This window comes from Metarhizium acridum (genome assembly GCF_019434415.1).
Source record: "Metarhizium acridum strain ARSEF 324 chromosome Unknown scaffold_573, whole genome shotgun sequence".
In the NCBI taxonomy this organism is placed as follows: Eukaryota; Fungi; Ascomycota; class Sordariomycetes; order Hypocreales; family Clavicipitaceae; genus Metarhizium; species Metarhizium acridum.
Window position 1 is genome coordinate 373,619 of NW_027094043.1, and position 13,372 is coordinate 386,990.

At 50.1% G+C, this 13,372-nt stretch overlaps 6 protein-coding genes across 6 annotated transcripts; 5 read left to right on the top strand and 1 right to left on the bottom strand.

Moving 5' to 3' along the window:
* Positions 1-760: 760 nt before the first annotated feature.
* On the top strand, positions 761-2,842 carry J3458_020402 (uncharacterized protein; the record flags this gene model as incomplete). The annotated part of the gene is made up of 3 exons (XM_007815772.2): positions 761-1,381; positions 1,581-2,488; positions 2,562-2,842. The coding sequence occupies 3 exons, from the start codon at positions 761-763 to the stop codon at positions 2,668-2,670; spliced, it is 1,638 nt and encodes a 545-aa protein (XP_007813963.1). The 3' UTR covers positions 2,671-2,842.
* Positions 2,843-3,163: 321 nt separating this feature from the next.
* On the top strand, positions 3,164-4,377 carry MED8 (mediator of RNA polymerase II transcription subunit 8). Its single transcript, XM_066122015.1, has one exon. The coding sequence runs from the start codon at positions 3,573-3,575 to the stop codon at positions 4,107-4,109; it is 537 nt and encodes a 178-aa protein (XP_065973005.1). The 5' UTR covers positions 3,164-3,572; the 3' UTR covers positions 4,110-4,377.
* A 3,278-nt stretch (positions 4,378-7,655) lies between these two features.
* J3458_020404 (uncharacterized protein) lies at positions 7,656-8,394 on the top strand (the record flags this gene model as incomplete). The annotated part of the gene is made up of 4 exons (XM_007815774.2): positions 7,656-7,831; positions 7,979-8,011; positions 8,078-8,123; positions 8,188-8,394. 4 exons carry the CDS (start codon positions 7,656-7,658, stop codon positions 8,392-8,394), a joined length of 462 nt encoding a protein of 153 aa, XP_007813965.1.
* Positions 8,395-8,808: 414 nt separating this feature from the next.
* On the bottom strand, positions 8,809-10,306 carry J3458_020405 (uncharacterized protein). Its single transcript, XM_007815775.2, has 3 exons — positions 9,931-10,306; positions 9,385-9,867; positions 8,809-9,295 (listed from the first exon to the last, which is right to left on the bottom strand). The coding sequence occupies exons 1-3, from the start codon at positions 10,046-10,048 to the stop codon at positions 8,955-8,957; spliced, it is 942 nt and encodes a 313-aa protein (XP_007813966.1). The 5' UTR covers positions 10,049-10,306; the 3' UTR covers positions 8,809-8,954.
* Positions 10,307-11,201: 895 nt separating this feature from the next.
* On the top strand, positions 11,202-11,570 carry J3458_020406 (uncharacterized protein; the record flags this gene model as incomplete). Its single annotated transcript, XM_066122016.1, has 1 exon — positions 11,202-11,570. The coding sequence occupies one exon, from the start codon at positions 11,202-11,204 to the stop codon at positions 11,568-11,570; it is 369 nt and encodes a 122-aa protein (XP_065973006.1).
* A 266-nt stretch (positions 11,571-11,836) lies between these two features.
* On the top strand, positions 11,837-13,181 carry J3458_020407 (uncharacterized protein; the record flags this gene model as incomplete). Its single annotated transcript, XM_066122017.1, has 4 exons — positions 11,837-11,884; positions 11,956-12,353; positions 12,418-12,532; positions 12,615-13,181. The coding sequence occupies 4 exons, from the start codon at positions 11,837-11,839 to the stop codon at positions 13,179-13,181; spliced, it is 1,128 nt and encodes a 375-aa protein (XP_065973007.1).
* Between the last annotated feature and the right edge of the window lie 191 nt (positions 13,182-13,372).

The following is a 13,372-nucleotide window of genomic DNA, read 5'->3' on the forward strand; positions in this document are numbered from 1 at the left end:
CGGCTCCGCAATGGATTGCCCCTCCCTCCTTTGGGTTCCCGCCGTGTTGGAACTGAGTTGGTGGAGAGTGAGCCCCACGACCCCGGGTGCGGCGAGATGCTCCCATTCGAGTGGCAGGTTGACAATGAGAGAAGAGACAGAGCATAAATGGCCCGGTGCTCTCCCACACCTCTCTCCTTCTGTTGCTGGCATTCTGTCGTTCTTGTCGCATAAGCATTGCTGCCATCACTGTTTTTTGTTTTGGACTACTTTTTTGAGCTAATTCGAAACATTGAAGCACTTTCTGTATCTACATCCGTTGTAGGAAGGACTGAGATTCTTGCCTCCCGAACTTCAGTCTTCTTGTTGCCTTTGAGCTTTATTCTTTTGGGGTCTCTTTTTTTTTTCCTTCTAGAGTGGAAAGGAGGACGGAGAATTGGGAGGGAACGCAGTAGCTGTACTCCGTACCTACCCTTTTATCAGAGAACTCACCATTTTCCTCTTTCTGTGTGGCGCTCTGCTCTGAGTTGTCATATAGTCTCCACTGCTGTATTGGTCGCCATCTACATCACGAGAGCTCCTTTCCGGATTTGCACCTATTTCCAGCTGGTTCCAGCTGCCAATCCCTGAGTGAATCTTCCAAAGAACTAATGAGTAGAAGCCAGCAGCTTCAGAAACAACAGCAGCAGTGACCAAAGAGCTAGCTTAGAGCACAGGGAGGATTGAGAGATTCTGACCTAAAAGATCCTTTCGAGCAATAGGTTATTCCAATCATTTCAACATGGCCCCCGATATCAACACCATTCAGACGACGGCACCTCTTCCCAGGGGCAGCGCTGAGAAACCAAACATTCTCTACATCATGGCTGATCAGCTGGCTGCCCCTCAGCTCAAGATGTATAACCCAGAATCACAGATCAAAACGCCAAACCTGGACCGCCTCGCTGCCACTTCTGTACAGTTTGATTCTGCATACTGTCCTTCCCCGTTGTGCGCCCCCTCCCGAATGAGCATGATCACAGGTCTTTTGCCCATGAAGATCGGCGCTTATGATAATGCCTCTCAAATCAACTCTGAGATCCCTACCTATGCCCATTATCTCCGTTCCAAGGGCTACCACACAGCTCTGGCAGGTAAGATGCACTTTGTCGGGGATCAGCTTCATGGATATGAGCAGCGTCTGACGAGCGACATCTATCCCGGGGATTTTGGCTGGGCCGTCAACTGGGATGAGCCCGATACTCGTCTAGAATGGTATCACAATGCCAGTTCAATCCTACAGGCAGGCCCTTGTGGTCGTAGCAATCAGCTGGACTATGATGAGGAGGTCATGTATCGAAGCGTTCAGTATCTGTGGGACCACGTCCGCGAAGGCCCGGAGAAGCGCCCGTTTGCTTTGACGGTAAGTGAATGTTTCAATAGGTAGTAGGAGGGCCCTGTTGCCGGCGACGCAAGATCTTGGTTCTTTCACATTGCCCACAAACGGACAACATGAGACGGGCTACAAAAAAAGTCAGGTGCTGGAAAGGAGCTTGAGGGAACAGATAAGTTTTTTTTTCCTTTATTACAACGCTAACAGACACATTTCTCTTCATATATAGGTTTCTCTCACCCATCCTCACGACCCTTACACCATCACAAAGCAATACTGGAACCGCTATGAGGACGTAGATATTGCGCTGCCAAAGGTCCGCATTCCCAAAGAGGAGCTCGATACTCACAGCAAGCGCCTACTGAAAGTCTGTGACCTCTGGGACCAGGACTTTTCTGACGAACAAATTAAGAGAGCCAAACGCGCCTACTACGGCTCCGTCAGCTACGTGGATGATTGCATCGGCAAACTTCTCGAGACGCTTGAAGACGCTGGTTTGGCCGAGAATACCATCATCATTTTCAGTGGCGACCATGGCGATATGTTGGGCGAGCGAGGTCTGTGGTACAAAATGAGCTATTTCGAGTCATCTGTTAGAGTCCCTCTACTGGTCAACTACCCGAAGTGGTTCCAACCTCACCGCGTCAGTCAAAATGTATCAACGCTTGACCTGCTCCCAACCATTTGCGATCTAATTGGCACCAAACCTGCTCCGTATCTGCCCATGGACGGGCTCAGCATGTTACCTCATCTTCAGAACAGGGAAGGCCATGACACTGTCTTTGCTGAATACACTGGCGAAGGCACTGTCCGACCAATGATGATGATTCGCCGTGGACCTTGGAAGTATATCACTTGCCCGGCCGACGAGCCACAGTTCTATAATTTGGAACGGGATCCTCAAGAACTTGACAATTTGGCACGCTTCGTGAGGGTTGCACCACAGAATGCTGAAGAAGAAGGAATTAAAGCGCTGTTCGAAAAATATGACGCAGAGGCCAAGGCCAAGTGGGATTTTGACGCCATCACAGCACAGGTCCTCCAGTCTCAGCGTAGCCGTCGCGTTGTTTGGGATGCCCTTAAGGAAGGCGCGTTCACAAGCTGGGATTTCGATCCCTTAGATGATGGTAGAATGAAGTAAGTAATATCGGGCGGTACGCCAGTCAAGAATGATGGACGAAGAATCACTGTTGCTCTAACAGCTGGCCAGGTATATCCGCTCCACTATCCCTCTGGATGCTCTTGAGCGCCGTGCTCGTTTCCCCTTTGTGGATAGTAACGGGTACGAGTCCAAAGCAGTCAACTCAACTCGTAATTGAGCTTGAGGAAATAATAGATCAGGGGGAGCATCAGTTTGCGAAGTCCAAAATGCTGAAACTGGTAGTTGTGACTCAGCCATGGAAATGATTGATATGAACTTGGATTGTTTGGATGGTATGTTATGTATGGATATTGTCATCTAGGAGTTTAAATGCGAATTTTTTGAGGATGGTCCCCAACGCGAATTAGCCTGTGGTATAGTGTTCGGCGTGTTCAAGCTAGGTCAAGATATAACACTCGAGGAAACTGTTTCTTGGTCACAATTTATCACTTTTCAGTCTCTCTTTCCTTCTTTGGAGCGGAAGGGCTTTTGCCCAGTTCTCCGGAATTTGGCGCTGCATAGCAAATGCTCAGTCACTAGATTCATCCATCACTACGGGTAGTAAGCTTTGTACTCCAAACAGACCCATGTGGGTCCCTACAGTTGCGACGACGACATTGTAACTACACCAAAGAGAGCTAGCTAATCCATCTCTCCACAGCTCTCCTCACAACACACATTGCGAACAATCAGCGCTCCCGGCCTCTATTCTCCCATTGACCTTCATCAGACTTTTATTTGGCGGTATCTCGGGCATTCAAAGGCGAGGACGACCCCAAATACCCACCATGGCGACGCTGGGGCTGGACGAAGACGAGCTCAAGTCGGTGGAGCACACCGTCGCAAGGCTGGCCCAGCTATCCAGCAGCATCCAGAGCCTGAAGATGGACATTCTAAAAAGCAATCCCCTGCCGCACCCGTACGTCTCTCAGTGCCCATCATGTCCCAGAACCTCAGGTGCACGTATGCTCACCCGCAGCGGGCAACAGTTCGTCCCTCCAGGCCTCTGCGCAGATCCTCCAGCGCAACCTGCAGTCCGTCCTCGAGAGTCTAAACGACAACGCGGAGCTGTTTACGCGAATGGTCATCCACCCGTCGACCAACTACCCCGGCCGGACGCAGGAGAATATCCTGACGCAGCTGCTGCGCAAGAAGCTGGAGCCCGATGTGGAGGAGCTGGTTGCCGAGGGGCGCGAGACGGCGAGGCTCGCGACGCCAGAGGGCGTCGCGGAGCTGCAGGCGATTTGGGACGAGCTGCGGGAGTGGACGCAGGGTCGGATTGCGGCCTATGTGCGCGATGAGGCGGGCGATGTGTACACCCGTGAGGAGAGGGAGGCAGGGGTGGACAATGTTCGGACCGGGCTGAGGAGGGGTCTCGATGAGAGCGACGACGACGAGGACGAGGCGGATGAGGATGAGGACGAGGGCGAGGACGGTGACAAGGGCGGCAAGATGGTGCCCAGGGGGCCTGAGCCGGAGACGCTGTTGTGGTTTGGGGCGAGGGGGGATTTTGAGCTGCCGCGGAACGTGGAGTTTGAGCGCAAGGTTGGCGTGAAGAGGGGGCTGGAGGGTGTGAATATACCGCCTGAGAGAATGGACGGTGTCACTTCGTCTTAGGAGAAGAGGGCGAGGGGGCTACGAGGCTCGGCCAAGGCAAGTCTGGAGCGGACATGATGTTGGGTCACGACTTATGAATATTGCGTTGAAGTTTGCAAGCGACATGTTTATAACCTACTGGTAATGATAGCCCGCGAGAGGACATGCAAGAGGGGAAATGCAGTAGCGAAAAGCCGTCTCGTCAGAATACAAGGTTGTCCCATGGGGCGTTGTCAGCTACACATAGGTGCCTACCTAGGTGAGTAGTTGGAAAGACATGCAGTAGATGATGGGGTTTTCTGGACGAACTGGGATATCATAGTTGAGATGACTTGGTGTAATATTTATGCCAACGCCTGGAGAGCTGAGGATCACGTTGGGAACACAGCTTCTGGAAGGTATCTCGCGCATCATTCCTGATGACCATTTGCAGCAACAGTCTTGCGGAATGCATTACTCGGCGTCACAGCAGGAATCAATCCAACGCCAAAGCTCAACGGCTCTACGTTGCAAAACATGGGCAGGTCGGGGCCTTCGGCTGCGTCGGTGTTGAAGGATGTCGTGTGACTTGGTGGCTGCAACAATACCTGGCGCGGGCCACCAGGATGATGTCAGCTCAACGTGGCCCAAGGCTGTCTGCCGGGTGTGAAGGCCCCTTTCAGACTTTTAACAACGCCGGCTGATTATAATCAGTGACCATGAGTATTACGACGGCTTCCGATCCTAGGGCTGACATTTATCTCATGGGCCGCCCATCGTACCTTGATGCCTCAAAGGCCGTTCTCACTGCAAATATCGCGGTAGTTTTCTAGGAGTGGTCTTCGAGAGGAGGAGTCCTCCTTCGGCGATTTCTCTACTTTCGTCGACATTTTGGTAAAAATCTGTTCTGTGTTTATTTGATCGCACACAATGGCCGTTCCAACTGTTTGTTCGGCGTTGGGATGTTTAGATGTTGGATTTGCAAGTATATCGCCTGCTTTGCTGTCCGCACGTGTTTCGCCCCTTGGAAAATCATCGTACAAGAAGCCTGACCTCCGGTTGAAAAACGGGGAAGCTTGTGTTACCGAGAAATATACTGGGCCGTGTTTACTACTATCGCTGCCTGTGGAGATCCGGCTCCAAATATACGACTGGGTATATAGAACAAGCCAGGTGCACAAGAACTTACCTCTCACGGGATATCCCCTCCCTATGCGACAGCCACGGTCTACAGTCTTGATTGAAGACGAAGACAACCTATTACAAGAGGATCGCGAAATCTGCGTTTCCAACCTTCTCCGCCAAGACCGGCTCTATAACTGCCTCCCGGGTACTCTCCTCGTTCTAAGTCGACACATATATACAGAATCGAGGGAGATTCCATTTCACAGCAACGAGTTTGTTTTTGAGAATTGTTATTCTTCCGGGCTAGTTGCAGCGGCATCATTGTTGAGTGACGTGTTCGAACCCTGGCAAGCTGGGGCCATGCGATTTGCAAGAATCGAAACAATGTTGACAGACTTTCATGACGACAGCGGCTTCGAGAGATGGAGGATACTTAGTGCGAATTAGGCGAGCTGTCTTCGTGGTCTGCGAGTATTGATTCACGTCTCGAGAGATGCCGTGTTTGAGAAAAGCCGCTTGCCGGACGCTCTTGATGGGGTCGCTGAGCGATGGGTGGTCGATGGGTGCTTGGCTCAAATGAAAGCCTTGGAAAAGCTTGAAATCGAGTTGTTGACGCCGCCTTCATGTTCTGATAGGGATAAGTTGGATTGGTGTAGAGAGCTCCAGGCAGCTTTGAGGATACATGGCTCAAGTTCCGTCGTGGTTAGTGTCAGATGCGATGTCAAGTCCCAAGGGTAACAAGATGTGATGAAGATTAGGTCTCAAATGGGCGAAATTTAGGAGCTAGGTCTTTTGTCAATTGCGAACATATTCAGTCCTTTTCTTGGTTTTATTGAACGACCGGATACTCTATACATCCCACATTCGCCCTCTTCCCTCTTGCTTTACCGGCCTGCTGTGGAGACTCGGGGTCCGGGGTTTTCGCCGATGAACGGGGAATGTTCGGGTCTGCCGTAGTCTTCGCTCAGGATTGTCCGGACTCCAGTTGGACTGCCATACAGGGAATGAAATTGGTATTGGAGGTGAATTTGCGGATGGTCAATTAGGCTATGAGAACAATGAAATTTATTCCCAACGTGTCCATGATGACTACATGTCACGGAAGGAAAGATGGGCTGCGCCAGTGGGGAAGGAACGAAGGTAGAGCCACCTCATGTGACTGCGCGCCAGTATCGTTCGCTCGGGGATGACTCACGTCGCCATGAACGGGCATGATGCGAAACGTTAGCATGCGCGGAGAGTGAGAGCTGCGGCACTCGGCTCTCTCGATCCATTTCAACCGTCATTCCTTGGTGTCATAATTTGGATACTGGTTCACTGGAGTCACAGGACCGATGGTGGCCGCGGATGCCCGTTGATACCCACTGACTCCTTGGCGCAATTTTTGAACGAAATAAGAGACGGAGAAATATATCCATGGATGTTCTGTATGGTTTTTATGGCAATTCTTCCAAAAAATAATAATAATAATAACTAAAATTAAAACTAAAATTAAACCAAAAACAATAACAAATATGGTTTAAAGTTTATTAGACTTACGTACTTGCGATCAAAGGCTACACCATGACTTGTGATTTTATGTCAAGCGAGTCAAGACGTAACTCTCGCGTGCTTCAAACACGACCAGTGAATTTTATTTTGTTTCATTTTCTGATTAGTATTTTTTTCCCCTTTGAACGGGAATTCCGGCAAATATGCCACACAAGCTGGACCGGAATTATATCTGCATTGTTCATATTGCTTACTTCTGGTTGCTGTTCCCGGACACTCAAGACGCCGTAGATAGGAACTTTCAAAGACGGGCCCAGATGACCCGCTCGCCATATGCGAAGTAGCGGTAGAGCGATACACCGGGACAGCGTTATTAATAATACCAGAGCTACGGGACAGTATGTCGTTTAGTCCGGTTCATTGTATCAGTGTGTTTTAGCTGAGTTGGCGCAAGCCTCATTTCCAAGGTGGAACTGGACGACCTGCAGCGTTATGCCACGGTGCCACCAGACCTCAGAACTGAGGCGTGACTCTGCAGCTAGCCGCACCTCGGCCATGACACAAAGCAAGTGAACTCCGGCGACCCTTGTAATCTGCTCTTGCCTTTTCAAGAGTCTCCGGTCTCGCTGAACATTATTCTTTTTCTATTCTCCCCAGTCGTCTTCCTTACTTTCTAAACACTTCCATTTATTCATCGTTATTGCCATCATTTCCCCAATATTCAATTGGTATTGCGCCTGCTCAACTTGATAATTCTCCTCGAACCTGTGATTTGGTTTACTTTACAGTCATCTCCGCCGAGGAGGCCCCGCCATCTTACACCCGCACTGTAAACTGTTCACGGTCGACAACACCACCGTGCTTGCACATGCAACGCCTACCACGAAAAAAATCGCAAGAGCTAATGTTATAATACCCTATTCTCATAGATATTTTGACTAGTAACGACTACATACAATCAACGTGGACAAAATGGACGCCCGGTGCCAATGCGGAGCCGTGTGCTTCAAGACGCCGTTGCCTGAGCCGCTGGCGCTGTACATCTGTCACTGTGCCGAGTGCAAGCGCCAGACAAGCTCAGCATTTGGTGCTTCTGCTATATTTCCGCGCTTCAGGATTCCCGAGGCCGAATTACTTAGCTGCTATGCGTAGGTCCTTACCATGTTTTAGCTCCAATCTGCTGTTCCAAGACGCGTTTGTGCTGCAAGTACGCAGTGCACCTATTGGTCATTCAGCGCGCTCTTGATTCTGGATTCTGGATGACTCGCCGTAATCCTTACTAATGAGTGACACAGTCGACCCACGGCCTCGGGACAAACATTGTATTGGTATGATTCAACTTGGTAAATTCATAACAACCGTGTACCTGCTAGATAGACTAACAGGCTTAATAGCTACTTCTGCCGAAAGTGCGGGACTCGACTTCTTCACGCAACACCAGTAGGCACTCAATCACAAACTCTCCACCCCGTGATGCCTGCAACTAATACCAACACCCAAGCAGACAAAAAATGTTGTATCAGTAAAAGGGGGGTGTCTCGAGGGCCTAGACTGGGGCAAGGCCATTCATCTTTGGACGAAGAGTGCTATGGTCCCTATCCCCGAAGGGTCCGAGACTCACTCTGAGGCTTCTTCCTCAACTGATTACGGTCCTACCCAAGAGTTTCTCGATCAACCACTCGACCAACCCGGATCAGAATTGACCAGCTAGGGCATGTTCTTGGAGATAGAAGAAAAAAAACCACGGAATGAGGCAAAATGATGCGTCTATTTTCACATGCTATTTCCTTTCATTGTGGCGCAACTTGCCATCTATACGCGAAAACGATAGGTATCTATCCGAAAGAAATCGGTGGAACGGAGTGGTTCACCCCTTTTCGTTTCATGCTGCGGCATGACATAACATCCACATTACAGTTCGGTAGTTGTATCCCAAAAACTTGGGTATCGTAAGCTTTGGGCTGGGAGCGTGGTTCAACACAGAAGTATCTTGTCTATTTCTAGAAATGCTGTTGTGCTGTTTGCTCAATAGGGGTGTTCGGGGTCACACCGCGGGGGAACAAGAGGACGGACATACAGGGACATATATCTCATCTCTATATACCAAGTTATGGGAAGGAACATCGTTTGATATAGTATTTTGAATTAATTAATTGATCTCTACACTGTATTGCAAATGTGCAACGCAACAACAGCGTCTAGAGCACATAGCCGAGAATCCCGATATGTGTACATGGTATCTTACAATCCATCATCTACTCATCTTTCACTTCATTCAACAACACCAGCATCTGCTGACGGCGGATAAAACACGTACATGGGAAACTCCAGGAAAATGGTTCGTTTCAAAAACAAAGGCATCTTCTCATACAACTGTGGAGGGAACGGAATCAGGATACTCGTCCGGTCTAGCCACCGCTTGTATCCTTCCCAATTGTTGCCCTTTTCATAGCGTGCTTTGGCCTTTGGCCGCTCTGAAAGGGGCAGTCCAGAGACAAACATGAGCAGTACTGTGAGAAGAATTGGCCCCAGGATTGTCGCGTACAGCGCTTTGTAGGCCTGGCCTGAGACGTACCCATCCGCTGCTGATGAAACAGCAATCATATAAATGGCTATGGTGGCCGTTAGCATCCCATGCTCAACACTTTCATCGATTCAAGCTGTAACATTGTCCGTCCAAAACTATTGAAAGTAAACTTACAGAACTGAATGATTATCTCGCCAAAGTAATTCGGATGTCTCGACACTTTAAACAAGCCGACATCACAAACCGCGTACCCGTCGTGTGATTTCCGGAAATTGTACTTTTGCACGTCACTCACGCTCTCCATAAAGAAACCCATCGTAAATAGAACAATGCCGGCAATATCTCTCCCAGTGCCAAAGGAATGCTGTGGGTACTGCGTCACATTGGGCGAGTTCAGTATGGTTACGGGGAGTGACACGGTCCACACCCAAATCATTTGAAAGACCCAGAAGCCAAGGAAGGGGAAGAACTTGTCGCGCTTGTCGTCGAATCGGTCATCTGAGCCGGTGCGCAGGATGCGGAAGAAGAGGAAGGACGAGAGACGAATGGCCCAGAGGATGAGAAACAGAGATGCTACAACTTGGCGTGCATGGTGGTGGCCCGAGAGGGAGAGTGTGAGGATCGCCAGGATGGCGAAGTTGGTGCCGCCAGCGAGGTCTTTTGGAGTTTAGACGATGTAGTTTGTAATTTGTGACTGCAGCGAAAGGGGCCGCAACTTACCAGTGAGTTTGTCGAATTTGAAGGAATATGCGATGGCGAAGAAGAAGAGCTGGTAGGCAACGGTGACAATGGCCGTTATTCCTAGGTAGTAGTTGTCAAGAACATGGGCGACAGCCATGGCGAAGAACACCTCGGGCGAAGCTGTTGGCGATTGCAAGTCTGGCGGCACGAGTGGAATAAGGTGAAGGATGGTTTTTGTACGAAGGAACGCAGATATTATAACTGCCTCATGTTTGCATCCTCGTGGCGCTATGTGATGTGCGTCATAATAAAACGGACATCCTTATGTGAGGGAGGTGTCTTTTGCACGCCATGACGCACACACACCAACACCCAAAGGAGGATGTCATCATTGACTGTGATTGCAAAAGCGATCGTGGTTGTCGCAGAGAGACAAGTGGGGATTTACTGACTTTTTACCGCCAGGTCTCTGCAGGAAGGTGCGAGGTACCCGCCGCCTGCCTCTGCCAGCACTGGTCCGACACTGCCCGATGCTCAAGCCAAATCGACATTCTGCAGATCTCGGTCTCATCCAGCGCCATTTCATCAATATCTCTGCGGATATTCTACGTAAGCACCAAAGGACCAACCAATTCACAATGCCAGGTGTAATGCCACTCTCGAAACGGAGCATGTGTCCTCCCGACCTACCTGGGTGCCGACGGACTTGGCAGCGATCTGTGAAACCAAAGGTGCGGCGGCCGTTCGATTGCACCGTTCGACTTTTGACGTCGAAACCCACTCCCAAATAAAAGTGATGGGAGTATTACTTACGTACTCATCAGCATCAAACGCACCAGCGCGTAGCACCGACTAAGTCTTCTGCTCCGTCCACCAAAACACCAAGCAGGCTCCATTTACATATTTTCAAATCTCCGTTAGTCATGTGACGCGAGGCCATGCCCCCAAACACAAGTTGTCTGGGCCAGACGTCTCCAAACGTCTCAGTCTCGACGCCATCAACTCCTCGTGCAACAGCATGCACCCACTTTGGTCCTCACCGCAGCCGCATCCCTCACGAATCCAACCTATTCAAAACAAGCTATGAACCAGGATGTACGGGGGATAGGAGGTATCATCACCATCGATTCCGCTGTCAATGACCCCAAGATGGTGAGAAATCCATCTACCCGGTCCAACTGGAGGCAAAACATGACACTCGACAACATGCGCCTCTCTTTCCCGAGCTGCCGAGATCTCTGCTCATACGAGCGCAACAGGGTTCACTACTCGTAGCAAGTGTCAACGTTTCTTAGAAAATATTTGTTCAGATGCTAAGCAAATCTCCCGCTGAACTAATGCATGTATTGTCTTGTGCTGTGTTTTCCCACCCACACCATCTGATCTTTCCCTTCAACCTCGTACACTGCCCTCTTCATTTTCCCATTTTCGTCTTCCTTTCCTTCTCTGTTCAGTATCATGTGCCGCTCTTTGACCTCTTAGTTACTCTTCGTTCGTTGTTGCAACTCCGTATTACAGGCAAATGCCTGGGTTTCCCGCCTGTTTCTCGCTCCAAACATTCTTACACTGAGTTGCAAAACGTGAAGGGTCCCGGTTTGGGTCAAGCCGCATTTCCTCTCGTCTTCTCTTTCAGTTTTGCTTCGTTTCTGCTCTCCCTCGTTTTGCAAACTGTCATATAGGCCTTCTCGCCCTCTCATCAGCTGGCTGATATGCCATCCTTGGGTTCCATGATTTTGTTCCGGACTCTTGGATGTAGACCTTGATCTTGGCAGTCGTCCTGTTTTTACATTTTGAGCAGCCGGCCTGCCTGATAATTACACTTAAACCTCTTTCTTCTCCTTCTCCTTCTCTGTCTCTTCTCTTTTCTCTGGAGTGTTAATATCCGCACGCTGTCTAGGCAGTGGCGTGCGTGTCCCGTTAGGAACAGGATTTCCTACTGCCTAGGATGAAAGCCTTTGCCCGGCTCCTTCTCGCTGCCACGGCCATCGCTCAGGTAATTGCGCCTTTGGCTCTCGTGTATTCAACATGATTGATTATTTGAAATGAAGCTGACGTGAAGGTAAGGCCATGCCAAATGGTCAACATGGGTCAAACCAAGACATGGTAAAGAGATCTGGTCCCCTCAACAGCCTTGGATCAAGGGTTTGGCTCAAGTCGGGGGAGAGCGATAGTCAGTACGATGTCAATCAAGCCAAGGACGGCACACCTCGCGGGTTCTGGACCATTGTTGGACCTGATGGTGTTGTTAACACCGCCAATGCCCACATGCTGCGCCCTGCTTCGCCGACCGGCCGTCGTAAGGCTGTTGACGCAAGTTCGAATGGGCGGCAAGATGGTCAGCAACATAGTACTAATGGCCAACAAAAGGCACAACGACCAAATGGTCAGCAACCTGGCATGGATCAACAAAACCGTAATCGCACGCAATCAAACAGCCAGCGGCCCATCCCCAAGTTAGAAGGGTCCGTTTCCTTTCGCTTAACAAGCCACGTCGTTATCTTCAACAGCACTAACATGATTTTACAGGCTACAAGTCACCTTTGTGACCGTGACCGTCCGGCCTACAGTCTCCAAGGGGCCGGTCAAAGCGGAGAAGGAGTCGCCCAGAACAGTCACGACGACTGTCACTGTTTCTAGAGGTGTAAGTCAATGCCCCGACCAGGAATGAGTCCATTTTGTAGCCCAATGTACTTGATACATGAAGTAGCTAATACTGAGCAAAGGCAATGTCCCAAAAACAACCGATCCAACCTCAGAATCCTCAAAACTCTTCTCGGAAGCCAAACGCTGGAGAAAACCCCACGCCCAATGCTGATGGAAATGGAGTTGGTGTGACGACAGTTCCTATTGACAAAACTGCCCTTCCGACAACAACTTACAGTTTGAATCCTCTGATGCCTCCATCACCGGCACCGCCAAAACCAGAATCGAGTTCATCTTTGCCTCCCGTGCCAGCTTCGGTTGCTCCGCCCAAATCCCCCCAACCAGCAGCACCACAGCCTGATGCGCAAATGGGAAGCGGTTCCTCGCCGTCGTCAACTTCATCGTCGGTTCCCAAAGCCCCTACGAGTCTGTCCTCTGGTTCCCCCGAAATTGGAGGGCAGGCACCGCCTCCTACAGCGCCATTAGATTCTGCCGTAGCTCCAGTAGCAACATCCCTTCCTGGAGTAGTTGCCCCGGCACAACCAGCGGTCAACCTATCCGGACTCACTCTAAACAGCATAATCGACCTTGGGAACCTACCGAAGCAAGCAGGGAACGCTCCAGCTCCCACTACTGCGGCCTTCTAGGGACTGCAACGCCAACTAAAGCGTGTAGAGTGTAAATAGGCGATACATAGCTGTGAATCAACTTGATCGGAGGCTCTATTAGATGACTTGGAACGTCACTACCAGAAGTAAAAATCGAGTTCCAGGTAAAGGTGAAAAGGCTATGGTGTCTCTTTTGCCATTCTGTGTATGCTCATCATGAAATTCGTTGG